Genomic DNA, 26,336 nt, shown 5'->3' on the forward strand with positions numbered 1-26,336 from the left:
CTATTTGGCCGCACTTATCTCTTGAAGCTTTGCAAAGAAACTTTTCTGACCACTCTCCTCTCCTTTTCCGTTCAGCTGCAGTCATGGATTGGGGTCCTAAACCATTTAAATCGATTAATGCTTGGTGGAGTAATTCTTCATTTCAAAATTTAATTGAGACTTCTTGGGATAAAATTTCAGCAGACCCGATGAATAATAGTTTGGTTATTAAACTAAGAGAATTGCGCAAGATCATTCGTGATTGGAATGTTAGCTCTTTCGGAAATTTAAATGCAAAAATAGAATCAGCTCAGATTTCTATTAATGCTTTAGAGGTGGCTGCTGACTTCCGCGTGCTTACTGACCATGAAATTGCTGATCTCACTGCTCTTCGTGGGGAGCTGAACTCGGATTCAAAACGTCTGGAATCACTGTGGCAACAAAAGTCGAGATTGAATTGGAATGTATCTGGAGATAAGAATACTAAATTCTTTCATACGGTTGCTTCTGTTCACTCTAGGAACAACCTTATTACTGAACTTATGGTGGATCAGCAGCGTTTGACAACTCCGGACTCTATCAAACTCAATGTGAATCTCTTTTATAAGAATTTGTTCAGGTCGCATCCTAAGGTTGTTTTTTCTCTTGATTCCCTTCCTATCCGAAGTTTGCCTGCAGATAAAGCAGCTGGTTTAATTACTTCTTTTTCTGAGGAAGAGATTTATCTAACTTTATTGGGCTGTGATAGTAATAAATCTCCGGGACCAGATGGCTTTAACTATTTTTTCTACAAGAAGGCTTGGAAGTTTATAAAACAGGATATTCTGGACTTATTCTTTCATTTTCATCAGACGGGAAACTTTCCACATGGGCTGAATACTGCTTTCTTAGTCCTTATTCCGAAGTTCAAAGGCGCTGCAGACATTAAAGATTTTCGCCCCATTAGTCTGATTAATGGCATATTTAAGCTCTTATCCAAGGTTTTGGCAAACAGGTTATCTCCCTTACTTCCTTCGCTTATCTCTGAGAACCAATTTGGTTTTGTTCAAGGCAGGAACATTCATGATTGCCACATGATAGCCTCTGATTTGATTCATCTTGCGCACAGGCGTAAAGATCAAGTTTTTCTCATTAAACTTGACTTTAAAAAAGCGTTTGATTCTATCTCGTGGGATTTTATTCTAAAAGTTCTTGCTAGGATGAAATTTGATGCTACCTGGATTAATTGGATTAGCTCTTTTTTTTCGTCTGCTCAGCTATCGGTCCTTATTAATGGTAGTCCTAGTAAGAATTTCAATATGAGCAGAGGTGTGCGTCAGGGAGATCCTATCTCTCCTATGTTGTTCGTCCTCGCTGTTGAAGGCCTCAAAGCTCTTTTTTCGAAAGCTATTGAACTGGGATTAATTGATGGTATTCATGTTGATGGTTATGCTGAACCAGTTTCAATCCTGCAGTTTGCTGATGATACTCTTTTGTTTGTGCCTAAAGATTTGGTTATGATCAGGAACTTATTGCGAATCCTCAGATGCTTTGAGTTGGTTTCTGGCCTTGAAATCAATTATCATAAATCCTCTATTATTGGCATTAATACTGATGATATTTCTTTAGCTGAAGCTTCCTGCATTCTTAACTGCAAAATTGAAGAATTACCCATTACATACCTGGGTTTGCCTCTCTCTATAAAGCCGATTAAAGCGAAGCATTGGGATCCTATAATCAGTAATTTTTCTTCTCAATTGGCGGGGTGGAAAGGCAATCTTTTATCTCCGGCTGGCAGGCTTATTCTGATCAAGTCTGTTCTCTGCAGTCTCCCGGTTTATTTTTTGAGCTCTTTTCGCATTCCGAAATCTGTGGTAATGTCCTTGGAACAAGTTATGCGTCGTTTCTTATGGACTGGCTCAGCTGCTAGCTCGGGATTTAGCAAAGTTGCTTGGAAGGATGTTTGCCTGACTTTTGCGGATGGTGGTTTGAATATTATTCCTCTTTTATTCAGGAACCAATGCTTATTATTCAAGTGGATTTGGAAGCTTATTACTTCGGATAAGTTATCCATGTGGTTCAGTGTCATCTCTTGTAGCTCGGGTCTTCGTAATTGGTTTGATATTGAAGGAATTGATGTTAGACGTTGTTCTCACTTATGGAAGGGAGTCAAATCTACTTGTGTGGATGATCAACAAGCTTGGATTTTTTTTAAATCAAATCTGCATATTCATGTTGGGTCTGGACATAATACAAGATTTTGGTTTGATTTATGGGTGGGTAATGAAGCTCTTAATTCTTTATTCCCAAGTTTATTTAAACTCTGCCGTAATAAACAATCTGCAGTGGCAGATTTCTTCCTTGGTCAGCAGCAGCAACAGGACTGCTTCTCTTGGCAGAGACGCTTGCGCATTGGAGAACAGGCTCAGTACAGCTCCCTGTTGGCTTTAATTCCTGCTCGTTCTTCTCCAGTCCGTCCGGATTCTTTTGACTGGAATGGTAAGCATTTCTCCTCCTCTTTATTCAGACAGAATTGGCAAACTTCAGTCCGTCATGAAACCTCTATCATCGGCAGATTTTGGAAATTCAGAATTCCACCTCGCATTCATTTCTTTTTGTGGTTATTGGCTAGAGATAGGATCTCCTCTAATGCAGCTCTAGTTCAGCGTGGAGTTCTCCCGTCTCATTATTCTTCTTGTTTGCTTTGTTCGGAGGAGGAAACGAGCATTCATATTATTCTTCACTGTCGTTTTGCTTGGCATACTTGGAACTCTATTTTGATCTTATGTAATCTTCAATGGGCAGCCCCGTATTCTCTTCATCAGTTTTTCGACATTTGGAGTAATTTATCGAGCAAGCGTTATCGTTATCTTTGGCAAACTATCTGGTTTTTTGGAGTTTGGGAGTTGTGGAAAGCAAGGAACAAAAGAGTTTTTCGTCAAGAATATGTGGATGTTAATTCTTTGATCTATTCCATTATTCTTAAAGCGGTCACTTACTACAAGGACAACAATTCGGATTTTGATTATTCGGCTAACGATGTTTATAGGAATTTGATTTTTTTCTGTAAATTTTTGTAGCCCTTTTCTTTCTTCGGAAAGCTTTTGCCTCCCACTGCTTTGTGGTTGTGCTAATATAATAATCATTTATCCAAAAAAAAATTAATCCTGTTTTTCTATAATTTTTTATAGAATTAAAATATCAATTGTACATGTAATGAATAATAATATTAAAATTTATAATTTCATTTTTTTGGTCATATTTGAAAAATTAATGTTAATGGAATAACTAACCGAAATAACCGACCAGACTAAATAATTACCTCAATTTAATTATTTTTTTTATCAATTTAATTTAAATTTATGACCAAACCAACCAATATACATCTCTAAATGCAATAGAAATTGAAAAAGTGTTTTAGAATCTTTAAGTTTTTTCCCGTTCACATTAATTTTTTTAGGTTGGTTATAAGATTTAAGTCTTTAATTATAATAATTAAGCCTTTCATAATAAAAAATATCAATTCAATTATTATTTTTAAGATTTATATATAAAACTTCAGGTTTGTATTAAAATAGAACTATTTAATTTTAATAATAAATATTTTATTATAATATTCTTAAAAATTGTTATAAACTATACATGTATTTTACGTAATCATTATATCCACATTACATTTTTTATTACATTTTTTTGATTAAAATATAATTATGTTAATTTATTGTGAAATATGATCTATATATTGATGTTAAAGATAAGAGATAAGAGTATTATAAATTACATATTTATTGTATATCAAACTAAATAAATTTGTAATGAAATTTTCATAAATATTTTGTAGCAAAAATAACCATTTTTGAGTAGAAAATTCACCATAATTAAGAAGGCTACCTAAATTCAGTATATACCACTATTGTACCCAAGTAGGAAAAGAATAATACACTTGAATTCCTTTCACACAACAAACACTAGTAATGAAGAAAAAAGTGTACCTTTCTCAATCATCAATCTCGTCTCCAAATTATTCGTACCTTGTTCTCTCGGTTTATTTACACTTAGACTTTTGAGCCTTCAATTATAATCATTTTTTAATTTTAATTTCGGTCCAAATTTTCTGATCTTTAATTTTATACCAATGGTACTCTTTTTTTGTCTAAAATTGTTAAAATCAAATGACGACACAGTTAAAATCAAAAGACTCTAATGATCCTAAATTCCCTAAAAGAATTAAAAACTCTGAAAATGAAAATATAGCAGTCCCGCCACCCAGTTGTTTCTCTTGCACCAGGGGCGGATTGGCGGGCCGAGAAGGGTCAGCCAGAAAAAAAATTGAAAAAATAGAAATATATGGAATTTGTTTTTGTATAACTGCCTCTATAAGTGTTAGAGGCGGTTTTAACCACCCCTGCTAGTTTACCAAAATTATATCGTGTAATTTACCTTTATTTTATCTATACTATATATAAAAGTACGGATGGGAGGGGGGAGGGGGCATGCAAATTTACAGAATAACTCTTTTTAATTTATATTAAATAACGGTTTTATAGTCATTAACAAATTAGTTATTTAATTAATTATTAAAAATTATTATAATTAGAGTTTTAGTTAAAATAAAATTGTATCATGACAGAAGAATACTAATTGAGTATAGAAAAAATAGGAGAAATTCTTATGTAGACTCGGTCTACCACGTCATCCATAGACTAACCTATCACATTATGACACGTCATTAAAATGATGGCAATCTTGTAAATTCGTTTTTTACTTATTTACACCTTTGAATAGTAATATTATGTAATACCCCAAAATATTTAATTATCTAATTGGACCACGTGTCCAGTTTTGATTTGCCAGAGTGGCGATATCAGAAGAATTTCTAAAAGAGATAAAGTAAAGAAATTTCAAGTAGGCCGGTTTTGAGAAACTAATTATGTGAAATTTAGGTTATATTTCAATTCTAAAATTAGAATTGAAATTAAAAGGAAAAATGTCAAGAAAAGTCCAAAATAAAGTACAGGGACCAAAGTGGTAATTTAGCCACTTTGTGTCGAGAATAGAAATATTGGATTTTGACGGGAAAGTGCTAATATCGAGTTTCGTATTATTTATCGGATATAAATAATACGTATAAGTTGTAATAAAAAGATTTAACGATTTAGTTATGGACTAAATCGTACGAAAGAAAAGTTTAAAGGATAAATGATAATAAACAAAAAGAACAAGGATCAAAGTGACACTTTAACCATTCAATATAAGAAAGAAAGATTGAATCAGAGGAACAGAAGGAAGCTTCGAGAGAAATTGAGAGAAATCTCAGAATACGATCGTTTCGCCGCCGTTTCTCCGTTCGACGTCCGATTCGCGTGATTTTCGCGGCAATCTCTTCGGAATTCAGTCCCCTATCTTTCCCGAGCATTAAAGCAAGGTAAGTTGAACGTTTTCATGGTGATAAATGGATAATAGTTGGCTGTTTTACGTTGTGCCGTTTCGGTTCGAATCGGATTCACGTAAAACATGTTAAAATTGATGTTTTTTTGAACGTTTTGGAGTTGGGTTTTAAGGTTTAGGCGTATTTAAGCATGTCGGGATGGTTTTGGATGGATTACGGTGTAAAAATCGACGTTTGAGGACTGAAAACGGGTGCCTCACGTCGTGAGACATTGTCTCACGACGTGAGACACGTCTCGCGACGCGAGGCCAAGGTCTCGCGACGCGAGGCCAAGTCTCACGACGTGAGACTGACTCTCACGTCGTGAGACCTTCTCTCACGACGTGAGACCTTCTCTCACGACGTGAGAGAAGCTAGGCACGATGTGCCTAGCCGTCGCCGACCCCCGTTGGTCATGTTGAGGTCCGACACGACCTAGCTCGACCCATAAACGTTATGTGGACTCCGAAAACATATGAAACGAGCAACAAACTTAACGATTAGTAATATATCTCGAAAGGTGTTAAACGTATATGGGATATTGATTAACGCTTAACAAGATATGAATCGTTTTACAAAGTAAAAGAATGATAACTTAGGGTTTAAGTTTATAAGGTTCACTTTTAGGTACTAAACGCGTATTTGACTTATTAATGTGTCAGACGCGTCAGCAAGCAGTGAGGGCACCAGACGAGGTCTAGTGCGAGCACATCATTACATAAATCACTTCATTGATTGGATAGCGGTCACTGTGAGTTGCATTTTACTTTCGTGTATTATATATATATATAAAGTTATTTTGTATAGATATATATACTGTTTATACGCATCGCATTATATATAATTGATTGGATGTTATATGTTTATTTAATTTCTATATGCGAGAACTAGTATGCGATCCGAAGAAACTAGCTACCTATTGGGTGTCAATAGGCTGTGTGATCACCAGTATCGAGTCAGTCTAGTATGTTTGCATTGAGAAATGACTTGACACAGCCGGGAGCTGTTGATGAATATGAAATTTACGATTGGGTATATGATTTCGATACGCAGAGTGAACTCGGCTACGGTGTAGCCTGGAAGTCCCCGTATCTAGTGGCTGGGCCACCAGCGAGTTGGACTCGCAATTGATATTTATGATTGGGTTGAACGATATATGATTATTCGAGAGATGTGTCGCATGCTAGGATATTGGTTTCGTACGGATCAAATACATGTTTATATATTTTATATTATTGTTTTCTTGAGATGCGATGCTATGTTTTTAAATTAATACCGTTAGTAAAATGCAACCTCACTCAGTATTTTCCCTAATACTGACCCCTCATCTTTAATGTTTTCAGGTACTTAGTATGTGGACCTAGCTAGAGGCCAATTTTGAAGTTCAGAAGTCAGCTGTGTATGTGTAGTATCTGACTTCTGTGAATGCTGCAGTAGTGGTCCCGCGTTGACAGAGTCGTAGCCTAGACAGCAGTACACATTGAGTGTACATATTACTTGCTGTCCAGTTTATATGTTTTTTGTAGGCTACGTGTTTTATATGTTGTGCACGGCACTAGGTGCCAGTGATATGTTGGATACACTAACTGATGTATATAGTACCGCGAGGCCAGTTCGTACGAGGTACAGTAACTAGAGCCCGCGAGGATAACAGAACAGTTAGTGTAAATGTTTGTGTATACATGTTATGTATACTTGCTTCTGTTGCTTTATGTTATTTGTTTATTATTTGCGAAAAATTAATAGTGATTTAAGGCTTGCTACGGGTTCCGGAGCTACCACTCCCGTTCCCTAGCGCCGGTTGCGGCTCAATATTTTGGGTCGTGACATATTACAAGATTGCCATTATTTTAATAATGTGTCATAATGTGATAGGTTTGGTCTACGGATGACGTGGTAGACCGAGTCTACCTAAAAATTTCTCAAAAAATAACTAATCTTTTTCAAATTAATAGGAATATCAATCTTTTGGTTTGACTACACTAGCAATGCAATTAATATTGTCCAAATCTTTATTAGTTATGTGTAAAACACTAAAACTACAAAAAATAATTAATTTAATTTTTTTAATTTTATTTTAAAATAATAATTCATAAATTGACGAGTCACGTTACGAGCCACGTGCATAGCACGCAAAGCGAGACTAGTTTTTTTAAAATAGCCGAACGCAAAAAAATTCGGTTGTCCTAAGTTGTAGTCTTGATGCACCAGCAACAGTTGTTCCTTAGGAAATTAAACATTATATCTACCAAATACTATCAATAAAAAAATTGTCGATCGATTCAATCTGACTTTTAAACTTGTAAAATTGGTGCGAATAAACCCTACTTTAAGAACAAAATAATTAGTGTTAGTTTGAAAGCTTGATTTGCACCGATTTAATAAGTTTAAGAGCCGGATTGCACCGAATATAACTTTAAAAATATAAAAAAATTCTTAAAAGTTTTAGGAGGTTTGTACACCTTTTGTTCAAGGACATATCTGCACTTTTTATAATTTGTACCTTCTGTCGAATTTTAATAAGTCATCACACATTATTTTCCTCTTTGTAATCTTTGCAATACATTTTATTACACCACACCATATAAACCTTATTATATAAATCGTATTAAGTTATTTTTTTTGGTACAGGGTACATGAGGTTTCCTGAACGGGTCTCAACTATGAGACGACACCTTTAAGCCTTCCACATTCAGACTAATCCCCACTCGAGCCGTGTAGGTCCCTTGCGGGAGGCAAACTCTGGCCCCAAGTTTTAAACGGCTGCATACATGAGTACGGTTCGAACCCGCGACCTCACTTAAGCTAGAAGAGCGCCTTACCAACTCATCTACGCCTTGGGGTTTAAATCGTATTAAGTTATTAACCTATACACTCTACCATCTTTTGCTTCACAATGGACACGTCATCTCATGTCCAAATTCCATCTCCAAATGAACATTCGGGTCTGGGTCCACCGTCTAGCCATGCCAAATCTTGAGGTTTGATATACATAGGACCCCACGAAGGACTTCCATTTTCAAATGAGTTATGAGTCAGCCGTTTTAACTCAGACCCATCCAATTTCATAGTGTAAACTTCGCCGTAAGGTTGAGGATTTTGTGGGTTGGAAATGGGTTCCGCAGATATTCCGGCATAATCTGTAGCAAATACTAAACTCTTCCCATCTGGACTAAAATAAGGATGATTAATTTTTCCACCCAATCCACTCTGAAACAATCTCTTTAATCCAGCTCCATTAGGATGGATCAGAAACAACTCAAAACTTCCTGAACCCGGATCTTCTCGATCTGAAGAAAACACAATCCATTCACCATCTGGTGACCAATTACACATTGTGTCGCTCCATGAACCTTCTGTCAACCTGAAGAGTCCGCCGCTTTCTCCTTTAATAGCATCCATTATATACAAGTTCTTATGACCCGAACGACCTGACCGAAAGACGATATATTTCCCATCTGGTGAAACAGAAGGAAATGCATTATTTTTACCGGGTTTTTGACACTTTAGTGTCTAGGAGGCACAAAAATTCCATTTTTGTGCCTCCTACCACCGGCCCGCCATCTCATATGGCGGGCTGCACTAATTTTGCACCAGCCCGCCATATGAGATGGCGGGCTGGTAGCTAATTACGGGGATTAACTTAATCCCCGTAATTAGCACCAGCCCGCCATCTCATATGGCGGGCTGGTGACTGATTCCCTGCAACAGCAGGGAATCATTTGACCGACCAGCTGGTCAGTTGACTGACCAGCTGGTCAGTCAAACGATTCCCTGCTGTTGCAGGGAATCATTTAAAGCAAAGCAGCCCGCCATCTCATATGGCGGGCTGCTTTGCTTTAAATAGGTGAGTGCTTCAGCACTCACCTATTCAGACAAAGAGGAAAAAAAATTAGTAAGATAGAGAAAAAAAAAGTTAGAAGACAGAGAAAAAAAATTTTAGAATTGTAATTAAATTTTAGTGGTTATCTCGTTAAAAAAAAATTAGTAAATTTTAGTAGATTTTGACGGAGCGATTTTTCCGGAATTGGTTGAAGCGACAGAGTTTATTTTGTGGAGCTTATCGGATATTTTTCTGGAGCTACATATTATTTTTCGGTCTGTATTTTACGAGGTCTACAAGAGGTTAGTCCGTAATTTATTTTTAATTCATTTAGTTTTACTTTATTTTTGAAAATATTGAAATTAAAAAATGTTAGAGTTTATTATAGATTAGAAAATGTTAGAATTAGATTAAATATATTTTAAAAAAAATACTATAGTTTAGTAATTGTTAGAAGTTATAGAAATTTTAAAAATTTACATTATTTTAAATATTTATTTAGTTTAAAAATTTTCATAGGAATCTTGTTAAGTATTATATTTTAGAAATTGAAATTAGAAGATAGAGAAAAAAAATAGGAAATTGTAATTAAATTTTAGTGGTTATCTCATTAAAAAAAAAATTAGTAAATTTTAGTAGAGTTTGACGGAGTGATTTTTCCGGAATTGGTTGAAGCGACGGAGTTTATTTTGTGGAGCTTATCGGATATTTTTCTGGAGCTACATATTATTTTTCGGTCTGCTGTTTTACGAGGTCTACAAGAGGTTAGTCCGTAACTTATTTTTAATTCATTTAGTTTTACTTTATTTTTGAAAATATTGAAATTAAAAAATGTTAGAGTTTATTATAGATTAGAAAATGTTAGAATTAGATTAAATATATTTTAAAAAAAATATTATAGTTTAGTAATTGTTAGAAGTTATAGAAATTTTAAAAATTTACATTATTTTAAATATTTATTTAGTTTAAAAAATTTCATAGGAATCTTGTTAAGTATTATATTTTAGAAATTGATATAATTTTTAATATAGTGTAGAAATTAGAAATTAGTATTTGAAAATATATCATAGCAATGTCGTATACAATTTGTCTAGAATTTGTGTTTTGAAATTTAGAGTAAGCTTTTTATAAAGTTATTAATTGTTAAGAAAAATATGACATAATTGTTAGTATATAATGTAGTTATTAATTTTTTGATGAGTAGCCTGTGAATATTAGAATTTTATTTTAAAAATCAGAGTAACATTTATTAGAAATTAATTTTTAATTTTTTAAAAAATAAGATAGAATAGTCTTTATAATTTTTAATGAGTAACCTGTGAATATTAGAAATTAATTTTAGAAATAAGAGTAACATTTATTCATGACAAATGCTTGTAGCAATGACGACAATCGATTTGTCGTTTGTGATACGGTTTGACGGTAGTATTGTAAACTCTCCCCGCGGAGTAGAATATTTTGGGGGTAGTTATGTGCAAGTGCCGTTGACTGGAAGAATAAATTTCCAACAGTTGATTGATATTTGTGGATCGGCAATAACCAGTGTTGTGGGCCCGGTGGAGATCAGTAAGATATATTTTCGGGTTCCTCATTTTCAAGGGGAACAAATATATTCTTATTCCTTGATGGATGTCCAGGGCGACCCACATGTATGTGCTATTCAGACCGAGGCATGTCGCATGCCAGCACTAAGATTTTTAGAGTTGTACGTGGAGTACCGCAAGGCGGTTGTTGAAGATATTCCTATTGATCAACTGCATATATCTGCTTCTAGTGAGTCGGAGAGGGACAGTGAGGAAGAAGGAGAACACGATCACTACGAGACCGAAGTGGAGAATATGGAAGACATACTCATTGCTGCTGAACTTGGTAATACAGTGTACCAGTCCCGACTGCCGGCACATGTTAGACGTGTAGATCTCGAAGACTTCGACGTCGACTTGGACTCATGGGAAAAGCAGAAAGTTGAGTGGGAGAGGGGGATGGAGTTTGAAGAAGGGATGACTTTCTCGAGCCGAGATTCTGTTCGGGCTTGTGCTGTTACCTATTCGGTGGACAATGGAAGAGAGTTTCAGAGTTGTCGGACGACGCTGAAAACGTTGGTTCTCGTTTGCAAGCACAAAGAGATATGCCCATGGTGGCTGCGTGCCACACTTCTTAAGAAAACCAACACATGGACGTTGACAAAATATATCGGGCCACACATATGCGATATGCAAGTGTCAGTTCGTCACCACCGAAATTTTGGGATTGCTCAGATCGCCAATTATATTAAGACGCAAGTGCTAGGTCAGCGTGACATACGGATCAAGACGTTGATTGCGGGACTACTTGAATTTACCGGAGTAGCTCTTCCGTATAAAAGGGTGTGGTACGGCAAAGAGAGGGCAATCTCCAGCGTTTATGGGGACTGGGAATACAATTACAGTCAACTGACAAAGTTCATGGATAATGTGGTGAAAGTGAATCCTGGATCGTTCTGGCATGGCGAAGGTATGAAATCTATTAGTGTTGTGGATTTGAATGTGCGTACATTAAGTAGATTTATTTCTAACAATATCCATTTCCGACAGGCCCAATATCCGAGTGTGGCGGGCTTCAATGTAGAATTTTCGAACGGATGTTCTGGACGTTCTTCCCGATGGTGGACGGATTTCCGTTTTGCAAGCCAATTCTATTCATCGACGGCACCCACTTATACGGAAAATATAAGATGCACATGTTGATAGCTTCGGCGATAGATGGCAACAACCATATAATGCCGGTGGCTTTTGCGCTCGTGGAATCCGAATCCATTGCCAGTTTTGAATATTTCCTGGGTCATCTCCGAGATCAAGTCTTACGCAATCGCAAGGTTTGCATCGTTTCTGATCGTGCTCCCGGATTAATTTCCGTTTTGAGACGTCCGGAGTGGGACGACGTCGATCAGTTTTTCTGCATAAGGCATTTAATGGCCAATTTCCACTCTTTAATTGGAAATAGGGAGTTGAAGGACTTGGCTGAGAAAGCGGGTAATATTTTGTGAAACTAATGAAAGCCTGATTTTTTTTAAAGAATGTACAATATCTCCCACTAACAATTACAATCATACATACGTATAGGTCGGGCCTTTCAAGAGAAGAAGTACAACGCATGCATTGAGAGCATGAGGATGAGATCGGCAGAAGGGCATGCATACTTGACCAACACAGAACATTTGAGACCCGAGCAGTGGACTATGTGTCATGACAAAAAAGGGCAACGAAACGGGGTTATGACAACGAACTACGCCGAGTCCGTTAATGCGATGCTGAAGAATATAAGGGGCCTTCCTATCACAGCAATGATAGAGGCTATCTTTGACAAGCTCAGTGATACGTTTGTCCGGCGTTGGGACATGTATAAAGACCTAATCGCCAAAGGCGTCATGTTTACTCCGATCTGCATTGCGCACATCAAAAAGGCAACGCTAAAGGCCCGCTACCATACTTGCAAGAAATATAACTCGGACAGCATGACTTGCAGGGTGACCACCAAGAAGGACAATCAGCGGAATAAGGGAGGAAATATTCAGAAGGTCAACCTTAAAAAAAGGAGGTGCTCGTGCGGAAAGTTTCAACACCGTAAATTGCCCTGCTCCCATGCCATGGCAGTCATTCACGATCAGAAGTTGAACCCCCACGACTTCATCGGGTGGCGCTATAGAACCGAGAATGCCATTCAAGTCTGGAATACTCCGTTTAAACAGTTACCTGACGGCAAGATGTGGATTGCTTCTCGGGAGATACCTTTCATCCCAGATGTTAACAGGATAAGAGCGAAGGGGCGACCGGTAAACAGACGGATCAGGAATGACATGGACCAGACCTATAGGGAGGACAGTAGCCCTAACTTTTGTAGTAGATGTAGTATTGCCGGTCACACTGCTCAAACTTGTACCAATTATAGAGATATGTGATACGTAATTTTCAATTTTCTTGTACTAGAATGATGTTTGAAGAAAAAATTGATGTTATTTTAATTAATACTAAATGATGTTATTTTATTTATTGGAGCGTGTTTTTTAATATTCAGGTATGAGTTCCGCAAGACGTCGAAATCCATCAACAATTCAAATTGTCCAAAAATATGAGGATATCTATTGTGAAGTTTGGTATGGACAAAAAAGACCATTTGAAAACACCCCAATCCGTCCTTGCATGGAAAAGACACAAGCCGGGCATATATTTGTCGGTCGACACTCAAAAAACTTGGCTGATTTTGGAAATGCGGTTGTGTCTCCTGAGCCCGAATGGGGGAGGTTGTGGGAAGTGAGATGCGAGATGGAGGCGTACTGTGATTTTCACTGCATACCTGTACCAAGAGCGATGTCCGCAACAATTGCAAGAAACACGGAATCGTCGGTACAATTTCTGATGGAACGCCTGGAGATTGAAACTCATGTGATGGGTCTACGACTAAGGGCAATTCACCAAGATACTCCTGATTGGTGCGACATGTTTGTTGACATCAGAAACCCTACGTCATGGAATACTATGGAGTTGCAGGATTACGACCAAGACGATTCCGATGATTTTGTGAAATATCTCCCGTGGACTTTACCAAGATGCTGTGCCCAATGTTTTAATTACGTTATTTAAATCAAACTTTTTATGTAATTTATAAATGGTTTTATAATTTGTGAACTCCCATATAATTTGTAAACTCCCATATATTATTTATATTGTATTTCGATATTGGTAATTATGTAGTTGTTATTATTCGTATATTAATTGGCATAATTTGAATATTATTTCGGTGTGTTAGTTGTATAGTTGTGCATAATTTGAATATTATTTAAATTATACTTCAGTGTTGATAATTAAATAGTTTTACAGGTATGGCTGACCCTGCCGCGCACGACTACTTCCGTCCTGGACCAGTTCAGGGGGTCCTACTACAGAGCCAGTCTGATCACAGGTCTCAGACTGTTTGGGAGCATCCGGTAAGCAATGTTTTTTTTGACATTTTTATGTTTTATCAAAAATGTTTTGGCAAAACTAATTTTTGGAAACATGTTTAATTTCAGGGCACTTCTGCGTTAGGCTCTCGTTCTGCGGGGTCGTTTCCCCCGCTACAGAAGCTTCATGCCCGCATTAGAGAGGGAGTCATCCGGACAGGGCTTTCGTACCTCAGCGAGATGAGGCAGTACCAGGTGGACATGACGCTGGTCACTGCCCTAGTCGAGCGTTGGAGACCGGAGACACATACGTTTATGTTTCCGGAGGGGGAGTGCACCATCACGCTTCAGGACGTAGCAATCCTTACTGGACTCCCCATAGATGGGGCTCCTATCACCGGTCCTACAGTGTCTGACTGGAACAGTATCACCATCCCCCTTCTTGGGAGACGGTACAAGCCTAGCCGTACGGATAATGCCGGACAGGTGAAAGTGTCCTGGTTAAAAACGGAATTTCTAAATTTTGAAAATGTGCTCGCACCAGGTGGACAGGAGCAGGTCGACTGGGCCGTTAGAGCCTATCTTTTGATTGTCATATGGTCCTTGTGTTTCCCGGATTTGAGCAGCGGTAAGATTGGACTGAGGATCCTCCCGTTACTGGAAGACTTGACTAGAGTGCGGACCTACAGCTGGGGATCGGCGACTCTCGCACATCTATATCACGAGATGTGCTTGTCCACTTTGATTTCAGAGCGAAGAAAGAACATTGGGGGGGCCATTTGGCTACTGCAGCTGTGGGCATTCGAGCGACTCAGGCCGTTGAGGCCGAGGTTGAGAGGCGGTCTCATCCAGCAGCACTTACCGTTGGGGGACAGGTATATAATTATTATTAAAAAAATTTATTTCAGTTAAGTTTATTTAACATGTTAACTGTTGTAACTACTAACAATTTAAAATATTTGACTTACGCAGATGGGCAGGTCACCTCAATTTTCAGGACGTTCCTAGACAAAACTTGGCGGCCATGAGATTAGCACTTGATGAGATGCGCTATTCAGATGTGAGTGAATTTTTAAAAATTTAATTTCAGTTTCAAAAGTTATATTTCATAAAAACTAACTTCTATATTGTACTTTGGCAGATCGATTGGCAGCCATACTCCGATCTGATTATCAGTCAGCTACCGTCATATTGTTTCGAGGGGTCCCATTTCTGGCGTGCACGCGTCCCACTGATCTACTTCCACATTATCGAGTGGCACCAGCCAGACAGGGTGCTTCAGCAGTTCGGACTGGTTCAGCCTATTCCGGAGGCCCCCTTACAGCAACCCATCATGCATGGCGTCCAATACCGTGGGAGCTCAGACTTCCAGGCGCTTTTCAGTGAGTATATCGACATCTGGGACTCTAGAGAGAGATATGTGGTACATGGGCGTGTACTCGAGCATCCGCCGCACTTTCATTCAGAGTACATGGACTGGTACAGGCTAGTGAGCAGGAGATGGATTACCCATCGCGGGGCTGAGCTCGGTTCTCATGTACGTAGTCATGCTAATATTTTTTTTCATTTACGTATTTTTGTCAATAATGTATAACACCTGACGATTTACGTTGACTTTTTACAGCGCGATACCATGGAGAGGATCCGCTTGCAGTCTGAGGCGGATTCCACTGTTCGGACTTACGCTCGCACTTCTCAGCTAGCCACTAGGGAAGACCGGCGGAACGTCAGCGGGCCACCGCCAGACCCTGCTGTTCCGCCAGACGCTATTCCAGAGATAGATCCGCCGACCGTGGATGTACAGCGCATACGAGGACGTCGTAGAGGCAGACCCAGACAGCCAGAGCCGACCCGTGAGATCCCGACAGACCCTTTTCCCCCACCGGTACGTTTCAATTTCAATGGACAATTTAATAATTTACATCCCTTAATTACAGTGACCAACTGGCTTTTTCTATGTCCAGGTCGTCTTTCACGGGGACACAGAGGACTTTATCCGGCGTTATTACGGGTCTGCGCGTGAGTACGGGAGCACCTCGTCGCAGCCCCAGGGGCCACGGGCTTCCTCTTTTTTAGTACCACCTGTTTCTATGCCTTATGTCGACCCATCGTTTGGGCAGACCGCTGGCACGACTCCGCTAGCCACGCAACAGGACCCTCTAGACACACGGGTACGGTTAAATTCCAATTTACATTTTTTTTCTTCTAACATCAGTAACCCTAATTGCACTATTTTTTTTCTTTTTGCAGGTCGATTATCAGGGGAATACCGAGGAGTTCATTCGGCGGTATACCGGGTATACGCAGCACCACGGTAGCACATCTTCGCAGCCCCAGCGCCCACCGTCTTCCTCTTTTTCATTGCCGCCTTCTTCTGTGCCTTATGTTGACCCATGGTTTGGGGAGACCGCTTACATTACTCCGCTGGCCACGCCGGACCCTCTGGCCACACCGGTATGTTAGAATTTGAATTTACATTTTTTTAGTTATAACATCAATAACCGTAATTACATAATTTGTTTTTTTTTCAGGTCGATTATCAGGGGAATACCGAGGACTTCATTCGGCGGTATACTGGGTATACACAGCACTATGGAAGCACCTCTTCACAGCCCGAGGCGCCACCATCTTCGTCTTATTCAGTACCGCAGGACTTCTCCACTTACCGTGGTTCCGCTTTTACCCCCTTTCAGCAACCACCCCCGACACAGACACCTCCAGCCCAGCAGTACGGAGGACTATTTGAAGAGAACTTGTCCTATCCTCAAACGCCTGCAGTAGGTGGTTTTAGCCAGCTTCTTCAGGGGTACATTCCACAGCCGCCTTCCTCCTCTCCCCGCCCAACTCAGAGCCCATCGCAGATGCATTTTTCTCTAACTGATGAGTGGGTGAGCAATTTGCAGGCTCCCACACCTCCACTTGGTGATGTTGCTAACATGACGCCTCCTTCATTTTCCCTGGGGTTAGGGAACCCCTCCTCACAGGCTCCTGACGACGAGGATGACGATGTGGTCAGTCCAAGTGGTAGCGACGACAACAGCTCCGGCCCAGATCTCAGACCTTATCGGCCATTGACTCATACCCAGATGAGTCGGCGTCAGAACAGGGGTCGAAACTTGAGGACACTCTTACGGACCCCAGATAGAACAAACATGTAGTTGTATTTTATAGCTTTTTTTATTGTTGTCCATATATTTTTGATTATTTTACTTATTTTAATTTCTTTGTATGGCTTTTTTATAATTATTTACAAAACAGTAAAAACACTTCATAACAATCAAAATCATAAACCCTAAATTTGTTAATCTATTTTTAAAAAGTATAGCATAGCAATGTCGTGTTTTTTACTAAAAGCGTGAATTACTAAAATTTAACATATAATCAATTAATCAAATACTACATTATTAGGCAAATTTAACTATTAAAATCACATAATTAAAATAGATCTAACTCAAAATAAATTGGATATTAATATAGTCCGCACCACCATCTACGACTTTCATTTTTACTCGAACTTTATTCGACATTTGTAAGATCTTCAAAATTGATGTCAAACTTAAATTTTTAAATTTAGATTGGTTCAAACAATAATTATAAATGACAATATATTTTATAAAATAACGCTCGGAAGTCTCCGAAAATAACTCGAAATTAGTTAACGTAAATTACAATTCATTGCAAAAATGAAATTTTTTTTTATAAAAAAATAAACTGATTGGGCAATTATTGCCCAATCAGTTTCAAATGATTGGGGAGAGAGTAATATAATTAACTCTCTCCCCAATCATTGGGCTGATCCCCAATGATTGGGGATCAGTCACCAGCCCGCCATATGAGATGGCGGGCTGGTGCTAATTACGGGGATTAAGTTAATCCCCGTAATTAGCTACCAGCCCGCCATCTCATATGGCGGGCTGGTGCAAAATTAGTGCAGCCCGCCATATGAGATGGCGGGCCGGTGGTAGGAGGCACAAAAATGGAATTTTTGTGCCTCCTAGACACTAAAGTGTCAAAAACCCATTTTTACCGTCAATTGTCAATTTTCTAAAACTGCCTACTTGATCCACGTTGATTGAGATTATATCAACCTGGCTAGTCTCGCTCGCAAACGGAGGACCGGTACTGGTGTAAACAACCCCCGGTCGAACCGGGTCCCAAATTGTTGGAAATGCATAACCAGGATAAACTTGACGCCAGTTGGAACCATCCATGTTCGCTACATGTACGCCAGAGGATTCTATAAAAGCGATTCGATCACCCTCCGGAGACCAAGAAGGAAACGAACCGTCGAATCTAAAGAGCGATATATAAGGTACCGGGCTTTTTAAATTCTCTAACATGAATTTGGTGCTGCTCTTTTTGTTTGTAGAAGCACCTCTGCATCTATGATACCCAACTCGGGCTGAGTCGGGCGAGATAAAAGGGTTAAAATGATGAGTTTGTGGGGATATTAACCGAGTTAACTCAATAAATCGGTTGTTAACAAGGTCATATAGCTCTATGTGTCTATACTCTGTATTGGGTCTCCCTGTAGCTACTGCTATGAATTTGTAATTACCTGGAGAAGTAGCTGGAGTAAATGCATGAAGACCCGTCGGGGTGACTCGTTCGATAACCACTGAGTTAGTTTTAAACGGATTATGACTGTGTAATATGGCTCTGTAAATACTTATCCAACCGTCTTCTTGATTCCTTCTATGGAAATAGAGTGTCGAATCATCCACCCAACTCGGCCAACCGCCGTTTTCGACAATTTTAACTCGACGAGTGCCATCACAAGTCAAGAAGATATAAATATCAGTACTCAATACACCAACTTCACCATTCCATCCCCTCTCTCCGTAAGATGCTACAGCTGTATAAATCCCCGACGGGGATACTGCAGGACTAAAATCAGCAATTCCATATGGAGTTAGACGGCGAGTTAACCCGGTTATCAGCTGCGTAGAGTAGACAGCAGCCCAACTGGCTCTAGCTTTTCCAGGGTCTTCATGAGTGGAAACGTAAACCAAACAATCTCCGGTCACACTTGGCTTATCCTTAAACGAAACTCCAATGTTATTGCCTTTCAACAATGGCACTTGGACACGTGGAGCTACTTCAATTTCTGACCCTGATGTGGTGCTTCGCGATGAACCATAATCGACGATATCAAAGTAGATGTTGGATGACCCTTCGCGTTCAGTGGCGTAAACGACGGTGATAGTAGCAGAATTGTGTTCCTCCGGGAAGCGAATGAAGGTTTGATTGGGTAAAAGAGAGAGAAGCGAGACAGAGGATGACGGAGAAGGGAAATGGCCATTGAAATTGATTGAACTGCCGTCGGTAATCTGAAGTTCTTCTGAGGAATTTGGTGTGTCGTCATCAGCTATAGGGAGAGGGAGAGTAAAGATATCAAAAGCGTAAACTGATCGGCTGCCGAGTGAAGTGAAGAGTATGGTGGTGCTTTCCGGTGGTGGTTCATGCTCTGCCCAAGCGTTTGATGTAGCTAGCAACAAATAGAGAAGAGCAAACATTTTTTCAATTTCACTGCTATTTCTGCTGTGACGTGAGTGTAAAGTTTCTGATCTGCTGCCTGCTTTTATTGATCAGTTGGGGCATTCAATTAACTGATAATAAATGACTATTGTTTAGGTGTCAAGTTTTATGGTTGATGATAATTAATTATATATTTGTGGTAAATTAAAGTTATAATTGGATAAGGGAAAATAAGGACCACAAAAAGAAAAGAGAGATGTGGAAATATAACACTATATCAGTATACTCTCTGCTAGTTTATGTGATAATGTTATAGGTCTTATTTCATGGATGTTTCTGGGCTCTATTGCGAGCAATTTCTATTTCTATTCTACATCTTCAAAAGTTGCATAACTATTAACTTTCTCAAATCCATAATTCAGTAACATAAATTAACACAGCATCCTCTCAAAAAAGAAAAAAAAATTAACACAACATGATGACACTGAATTGGACAAAACATCTCATTATTGACATTATTATTTCACTTCATAATCTTTACAGAAAGTACGCATATTATTACAAAAGGACATTACAATGCTTATTTAAGTAACCTAAGCTATGCACTGCATCGATGCTTTCGACTGCAACATTTCAAATCCAAATCTACGGCTAGGCATCTCACTGAGCCAATGACAATCGTCAAACGAACACTGTGGTCCATATCCTGCCCATTCCATATCTTTTGGCTCAATGTATATCGGACCCCATGCAGGGGTTCCATCCTCAAACGAATTCTGAGTCAGCCTTTTCAAATCGGAGCCATCCAATTTAACTGTGTAAATCTCTCCGTAAGGTTGAAATTGATGCGGATTTGAGATTGGTTCTGCAGATATTCCGCCATAATCTGTAGTAAACACAATGCTCTTTCCATCAGGGCTAAAATAAGGATGGTTAGTTCTCCCACCCGATCCACTTTCAATCAACTTCTTCAATCCTGTCCCATTCGGGCGGATCAGAAACAACTCAAAGCTTCCCGAACCTGGAGCTTCACGGTCTGAAGCAAAAGCAATCCATTCACCATCCGGCGACCAACTACCCATCGTGTCACTCCACGGACCCTCTGTCAACCTATAGAGTCCGCCATTCTCGCCTTTAACAGCATCCATAATATACAAGTTCTTGTAACCGGTTCGACCCGACCTAAAAAGAATCCATTTCCCATCAGGTGAAATAGCAGGAAATGCATTGTTTTTACCATCAGAAGTTAATTTTCTAAAACTACCCACTTGATCAACATCAATGGATATTATATCAACCTCAGTACTCTCGCTAGCAAAATGAGGACCGCCACTAGTGTACACAATCCCAGGACGAACCGGATCCCAAATAGTACCAAATGCATTACTGGGATAAACCTGACGCCGATTCGAACCGTCCCGGTTCACAACATAAACGCCCGGAAATTGAACGAAAGCGATTCTGTCACCACCAGGTGACCAAGAAGGAAACGACCCATCAATTCTAAAAAGTGAAATCTCAGGTACTGGGCTTTTTAAATTCTCCAACATGAATTGGGTGCTACTCTTTTTATCATTAGAAGCACCTCTACATCTGTGATAACCGACCCTAGCTGAGTCGGGTGAGATAAATGGATTAAAGTGATGAGCATTGGGCATGACCAACCGAGTTAACTCAGTAAACTCTTTCTTAACAATGTCGAACAGCTCTATGTGACGATAATCGGAATTGGGTCTTCTCGTGGCTACTGCAATAAATTTGTTATTACCTGGAGAAGCAGCTGGAGTGAAGGCGTGAACACCCGGTGGGGTAACACGTTGGACAATGACTGAGTCTATCGATATCGGACCATGACTCGGTAGAATCGCTCTGTAAACACTTATCCAACCATCGTTTTGGCTTCTCCTGTGGAAGTAAAACGTTGAATCATCAACCCAACTTGGCCAGCCACCGTGTTGAACAATTTTAACTCGGCGAGACCCATCACGAGTCAGGAATACATAGATATCAGTACTGAGTTCTTCAACTTCACCATTCCAACCATTCTCGCCATAAGAAGCAACGGCAGTATAAATACCTGAGGGAGACACCGCAGGGCTAAAATCAGCGAGTCCTCTAGGAGTAAGTCTCCGGGTCAACCCGGTTTTCAAATGGGTGGAGTAAACAGCAGCCCAGCTTGCTCTCGGCTTGCCAGGGTCTTCATGAGTTGACACGTAGACTAGATAGTCTCCAGTTACAGTGGGCTTATCCTTGAATGAAACTCCAACGTTATTGTCCTTCAGCAATGGAACTTGCAGACGTGGAATAATCTCAAGAGCAGACCTCGATCTGGTGCTTCCCGGTGTATCAGAATAGAGTAAATCGAAGTAAATATTAGTTGATCCGCCGCGCTCGGTGACATAAACAAGGCCGATAGAGTCTGAGTTTTGTGGAGATGAGGAGTACTGAATAAGGGTTTGATTGGGTATGAGAGAGAGCAGAGTGGCAGATGATGAAGAAGAAGGATAATAACCGTTGAAATTTATTGATTTACCGTCGGTGATTTGTAATTCGTTCGGTGGGTAATTAGTATTAGTAGGGAGAGTGAAGATATCAAAAGCGTTAAGCGATCTGCTCCCTAGCGTGGCAAAGACGATGCTGCTGCGACCTGATGATGATGACACGTGGCCTTCCGATGAACTGGGTAGTATAATAGATAGTAAAAATATGAAACGAAAAAGGAAACTGGTTCGAGCTTTCATGGCTACTTTTAGCTCTCTGTACAAACTGAGAAGACGACTTTTAAAATGACCAAAAAGGTAAAGTCACGGCCATGGGTGTTGTAAGAGATGACGTTGTGAGGAGATTAGGTGGGTCCAAAGTTTGTGACATTTGCATACGTGGCTATATCCATACACAAAAGGCGGGGCCTGTCAACTTAGTGGTTGTGGTGGCGAGGAAGGGTTTTTTCACATCCTGAACTTATCACAAAAGATGAAAAAGTTCAAATCTTATAATTTTTAAAACTTATTCCAATATATTCTTCTAATGCTTATTACTATAATTTATAAACAAGCTTACAATTTCGTTGATGATAATAAGGGATTTGGTTCATGTTCTGAATTAAAGTGACATTAATAGCAGCAATAGTAGTATTTATAATAAAATGACTATAAACAGGCCTTTATGATGGTTGTTGAATGTTAAACAGGCCTTTACTTGATAGACTTACAAACTCAAATGAGCGTGATAAATTTTAAAAAACTATCGATTTTTTTTAAAAAAATTGTGATAAATTCAAGGGTGAGGCATACCTTTTGTCTTGGTGGTGGTGATTGGTAAATGATAGGTAGAGGTGGCAAATTTGTATCCTTGGATTGGATGGATGATAATGAAGAAAGGTACGTTTGAATATTTGATATGATGAGTTTGTTGTTTTGTGTATTAATAGTGTGGCCTTTGTTTCATTTATGAATTCTGATGATGGGCTTGTTTGGAACAAGATGCACGCGTTTATTTAGCATTTCAACACCAAACAAAGCTCTACAAAGCTATTTTTATCCTTTAACAATAAAATAGCAGTTTGTTGAGGTGGACATCATTTTTGGCAATCACGTCATCATATTATGACCTCATGTATCGAATTGAGAAAAAAAAAATTCCTACATAAAATTGAGACGTTTTAATGTTTTTGATTAAATTGAAAAAATAAGTATAGTTTATGAATATTTATAACATTATCCCTGTTAATTTTATACAACATCATCAAATGACAATATTAATTTAAGTAAATATAAGATTTATTCTTATTGTTTTGATAAACTGATGATGAGAAAACAGTAAAAGTATTTGTTTGCTATTATTTTTCAAAAAAAGTTAGATACTGAAATAGCAGATTTGTAAAAATTTAATCACCATTGACATAATTTCTAATGTAATTTTTCAATAAATTACAAACAGTTTCAAGTGATTTTAACTGCCAGTGTTTAAGTGTTAAGTGAGAGTGATAGTATTAGTTGTTAGAAACAAGGCGACGGCTCCTTAAACAGAGCAGAAGAAAAGTAAAAAGTAGAGAGACACAAATACCCTCTCTCTGTGGAAACTTGTTCACTAAGATTAACGACCTGGTCAATATAGTACTACACTACCACAACCCATTTCAAGAACCTTAAATTTATAGCCAATTCCTTCTCTAATTTTCAAGAATTGATGAAATGAGTTTCTTGAAACCATCAGCATTGTATCACTTTCTTTTAACTCTGGTTTCTTTAAGATGGATGCCGTGTCAGAGCTTGGGGTTTCTCAAATGGCCTGGTCTTGATGGCTTCTTCAGGCTTTTTATTTTGTTTCTTTTATGGTCTATGTGTTCTGAGATTCGTTTCATTCCTTCTTCTTCCATGTACCCTACTCTTCGCGTCGGTGATCGTGTCATTATTGAAAAGGTGATTTTCTTCATTTAATTTACTGGTTATCTTGTCTTCTTGATGATCATAGCTTCAGATATTTTGATTTTTGTGATTATCTTTGATTTTGGCTGTATTCTTTAAACCCAGTAATTGAAGATGAATTAAGAAGACTCAATCCTAGCAATAATTTGCTTCTAATTTAGTGGGTTTTGCTTCCTAAATTGTCAGGCCTCGTACTATATCAGAGCTCCTGCAATCAATGATATTGTCATATTCCGAGCTCCCAAACAGGTTTGTCTACTTTTAAATCGAATGATTCTAATTCCAGTTTCTTTTAAGTAATGTTGTACTCTTAACTCTTTTGTAATTGTCTCTGGCAGCCTGGAATCCGAGAGGGAGATGTTTTCATCAAGAGAATTGTAGCAAAAGCTGGAGATTCGGTTCAGGTACAACGATATCTTTAGTTCACTTCTTATGGAACGGAAATTTGTCGAACCTTGTGTTTCGTATTTCTTTTTAATTCTGGAAATGCTTATGGAACTCCGAAATTTTATAACATATTCTTGTAAACATATTGCCTCCTGGTTTGCTTATTCAGCATTTTCTCGTTTCAGAATTTCAATTTCTGTGCAACATAATTCACTACACTATATGTTTTATTAGACAATGGATATATGCTTAAGAATTTGGAGACAACTACCATAACTCTTGCCATTTACTATTACTTTCTTATTTTGGTCGCTGTCCAACTGCTTCTTTAAGTACCCTTGTGCTGTATCTACATGTGTGCAAAAACCAAATCAAACCGAATAACTAAACTATACCAAAAGATTCGATTATGTTCGATATGAATTAAAAGTCAATTTTTTTTGTAAAATTGATTCGATCTGTTCTGTTTTACTTTGATTTGATTCAGTTTGAACGGATTGCACAGCTCTAGTTGTACCCAATAAATTGTTATATTCTTTAGTTACCTTGTTGCTGCCTTGTTTAAGGTCAATTTCCTTCAGATTATAATTGAAAAGGTGAAACATCTTATGCATATTACTAAACCTTTTATGACTAAGAACAATAACTTTATTAATGTCAGCTGTCTTGATGTTCTGCTTTAACAACTTACAGGTTCATCATGGATCGCTCTATGTCAATGGAATAGCTCAGAATGAAGATTTCATTGCAGAGAAACCAACATACACATCAGAGTTAAATGTGCGCTCCCTATTGATTTCCTCTTTATATTCCCGTATTACTGCATTTCTTTTGCGTATTTATGCATTCTGTGATTCTTGAACACCATTATATTTCCTAACCATTTGATTTGGATTAAATATAAGCTGTAGATGGTAAAATTATATTCTTAATTGGTTGTCCTGTTTGAGTTATAATAGCTTAGAATGTGTAATGCATTATCATATATAGCTTCATTACTAATATTACCATTTATTGGTTTTGCAGCATGTGCCTAGAGGTCATGTTTATGTATTGGGTGACAACCGCAACAACAGCTACGACTCCCATGTCTGGTACAATTCTGTACATTCACCATGTTTGTAGTCTGTTATTAAAATCCCTGTGATGCTCTCAAACTTAAAATGTTAAGTAGTGTTTATACTAGGACTAGTACGACCTCTGCTTATCAACTATGTTGTACAAATACTTCTTATAACCTACATTTCAATGTCCTGACTCCATTTCCAGAGGAACTTTGTAAAAAATTATTGCTTCGTCATTTTTCATTTCACCGTTTTTCCTTTCTACATTTCTGTTATGCTTATCAACATTCAAACCTTATCTTGTTGGGACAGTAAATCTATAAGAATGTTCGTATAGTTTGCAAACAAAACTCATGCAATGCTTAGATGAGTATGTAAGCAGTTGAGATGTATGTATTTTGCAGTAGAATTGTATCTTTTCACTTTCTTAAATGCTCATATGTGTTTGGTTTTAACAACCAGGGGAACCCTTCCGACCAAGAGTATCATCGGAAAATTTGTCATGTGCTGTCACAGGCCTTCAAACAGATGACCCCATACATGGTCATGACCATGTAGCGTATTTCTTGGTAGCAGCTTCAAGTTCATGGAGTTGGTTGCTGACTTCCTGTCCCTAACACAGGTTTATTCATTGTTTAATTATTTGGTCTCTTTGTTATTCATTGTTAGATTGCAGAACATTTTTCCAACTGATTGTTAGAAGATTAAGTGGACTATACATGTATTTAATTCCACTATTGTTTTCACATAAATATAACATTAGCAAATTTTATTGCAATGCCATACGGCCTGCTATAATGTCGTCATACAAGGATTGATAGGATAAGTGATTAATATCCTCGGAGAAAAGCAA

The 26,336-nt window shown here is 38.4% G+C and overlaps 5 protein-coding genes across 7 annotated transcripts; 2 read left to right on the forward strand and 3 right to left on the reverse strand.

The window, feature by feature from the left end:
• Positions 1–8,296: 8,296 nt before the first annotated feature.
• On the reverse strand, positions 8,297–8,788 carry LOC126673393 (uncharacterized). The gene has a single exon (XM_050367527.1). It carries the CDS (start codon positions 8,786–8,788, stop codon positions 8,297–8,299), a length of 492 nt encoding a protein of 163 aa, XP_050223484.1.
• Positions 8,789–9,807: 1,019 nt separating this feature from the next.
• LOC126685365 (uncharacterized) lies at positions 9,808–17,432 on the forward strand. Of its 3 annotated transcripts, XM_056104129.1 has the most exons (9): positions 9,808–9,973; positions 14,066–14,172; positions 14,257–15,002; positions 15,100–15,187; positions 15,269–15,664; positions 15,752–16,012; positions 16,092–16,298; positions 16,378–16,581; positions 16,659–17,432. In XM_056104129.1, the coding sequence occupies exons 2-9, from the start codon at positions 14,068–14,070 to the stop codon at positions 17,283–17,285; spliced, it is 2,634 nt and encodes an 877-aa protein (XP_055960104.1). In that variant the 5' UTR covers positions 9,808–9,973; positions 14,066–14,067; the 3' UTR covers positions 17,286–17,432. The 3 variants fall into 3 exon arrangements, with proteins under 3 accessions (XP_055960104.1, XP_050235509.1, XP_050235508.1); XM_050379552.1 differs by lacking the exons at positions 14,066–14,172; positions 14,257–15,002; positions 15,100–15,187; ... (3 more) ...; positions 16,378–16,581; positions 16,659–17,432 and adding exons at positions 10,590–11,702; positions 11,783–12,220; positions 12,311–13,237 and having other exon boundaries at positions 9,819–9,973; XM_050379551.2 differs by lacking the exons at positions 9,808–9,973; positions 14,066–14,172; positions 14,257–15,002; ... (4 more) ...; positions 16,378–16,581; positions 16,659–17,432 and adding exons at positions 10,431–11,702; positions 11,783–12,220; positions 12,311–13,237.
• Positions 17,433–18,128: 696 nt separating this feature from the next.
• Positions 18,129–19,643, reverse strand: LOC126673399 (uncharacterized). The gene has a single exon (XM_050367538.1). It carries the CDS (start codon positions 19,641–19,643, stop codon positions 18,129–18,131), a length of 1,515 nt encoding a protein of 504 aa, XP_050223495.1.
• Positions 19,644–20,094: 451 nt separating this feature from the next.
• On the reverse strand, positions 20,095–22,394 carry LOC126685381 (uncharacterized). The gene has a single exon (XM_050379557.2). It carries the CDS (start codon positions 22,344–22,346, stop codon positions 20,199–20,201), a length of 2,148 nt encoding a protein of 715 aa, XP_050235514.1. The 5' UTR covers positions 22,347–22,394; the 3' UTR covers positions 20,095–20,198.
• Positions 22,395–23,628: 1,234 nt separating this feature from the next.
• LOC126677534 (chloroplast processing peptidase-like) lies at positions 23,629–26,336 on the forward strand. Its single transcript, XM_050372210.2, has 6 exons — positions 23,629–24,026; positions 24,219–24,281; positions 24,371–24,436; positions 25,113–25,199; positions 25,446–25,513; positions 25,946–26,336. The coding sequence occupies exons 1-6, from the start codon at positions 23,799–23,801 to the stop codon at positions 26,013–26,015; spliced, it is 582 nt and encodes a 193-aa protein (XP_050228167.1). The 5' UTR covers positions 23,629–23,798; the 3' UTR covers positions 26,016–26,336.

This window comes from Mercurialis annua, linkage group LG1-X (genome assembly GCF_937616625.2).
Source record: "Mercurialis annua linkage group LG1-X, ddMerAnnu1.2, whole genome shotgun sequence".
In the NCBI taxonomy this organism is placed as follows: Eukaryota; Viridiplantae; Streptophyta; class Magnoliopsida; order Malpighiales; family Euphorbiaceae; genus Mercurialis; species Mercurialis annua.

What these genes read in the sequence shown, in the direction of transcription:
- LOC126685381 (XM_050379557.2), bottom strand. Translation starts at nt 22,346, where the DNA reads ATGAAAGCTCGAACCAGTTTCCTTTTTCGTTTCATATTTTTACTATCT.
- LOC126685365 (XM_056104129.1), top strand. Translation starts at nt 14,068, where the DNA reads ATGGCTGACCCTGCCGCGCACGACTACTTCCGTCCTGGACCAGTTCAG. An exon ending in GGGCTGAGCTCGGTTCTCAT is followed by an intron (nt 15,665 to 15,751) that starts GTACGTAGTCAT and finishes GACTTTTTACAG; the next exon opens with CGCGATACCATGGAGAGGAT. An exon ending in CAGACCCTTTTCCCCCACCG is followed by an intron (nt 16,013 to 16,091) that starts GTACGTTTCAAT and finishes TTCTATGTCCAG; the next exon opens with GTCGTCTTTCACGGGGACAC.
- LOC126673399 (XM_050367538.1), bottom strand. Translation starts at nt 19,643, where the DNA reads ATGTTTGCTCTTCTCTATTTGTTGCTAGCTACATCAAACGCTTGGGCA.
- LOC126673393 (XM_050367527.1), bottom strand. Translation starts at nt 8,788, where the DNA reads ATGGATGCTATTAAAGGAGAAAGCGGCGGACTCTTCAGGTTGACAGAA.
- LOC126677534 (XM_050372210.2), top strand. Translation starts at nt 23,799, where the DNA reads ATGAGTTTCTTGAAACCATCAGCATTGTATCACTTTCTTTTAACTCTG. An exon ending in TATTCCGAGCTCCCAAACAG is followed by an intron (nt 24,282 to 24,370) that starts GTTTGTCTACTT and finishes TGTCTCTGGCAG; the next exon opens with CCTGGAATCCGAGAGGGAGA. An exon ending in AAGCTGGAGATTCGGTTCAG is followed by an intron (nt 24,437 to 25,112) that starts GTACAACGATAT and finishes AACAACTTACAG; the next exon opens with GTTCATCATGGATCGCTCTA.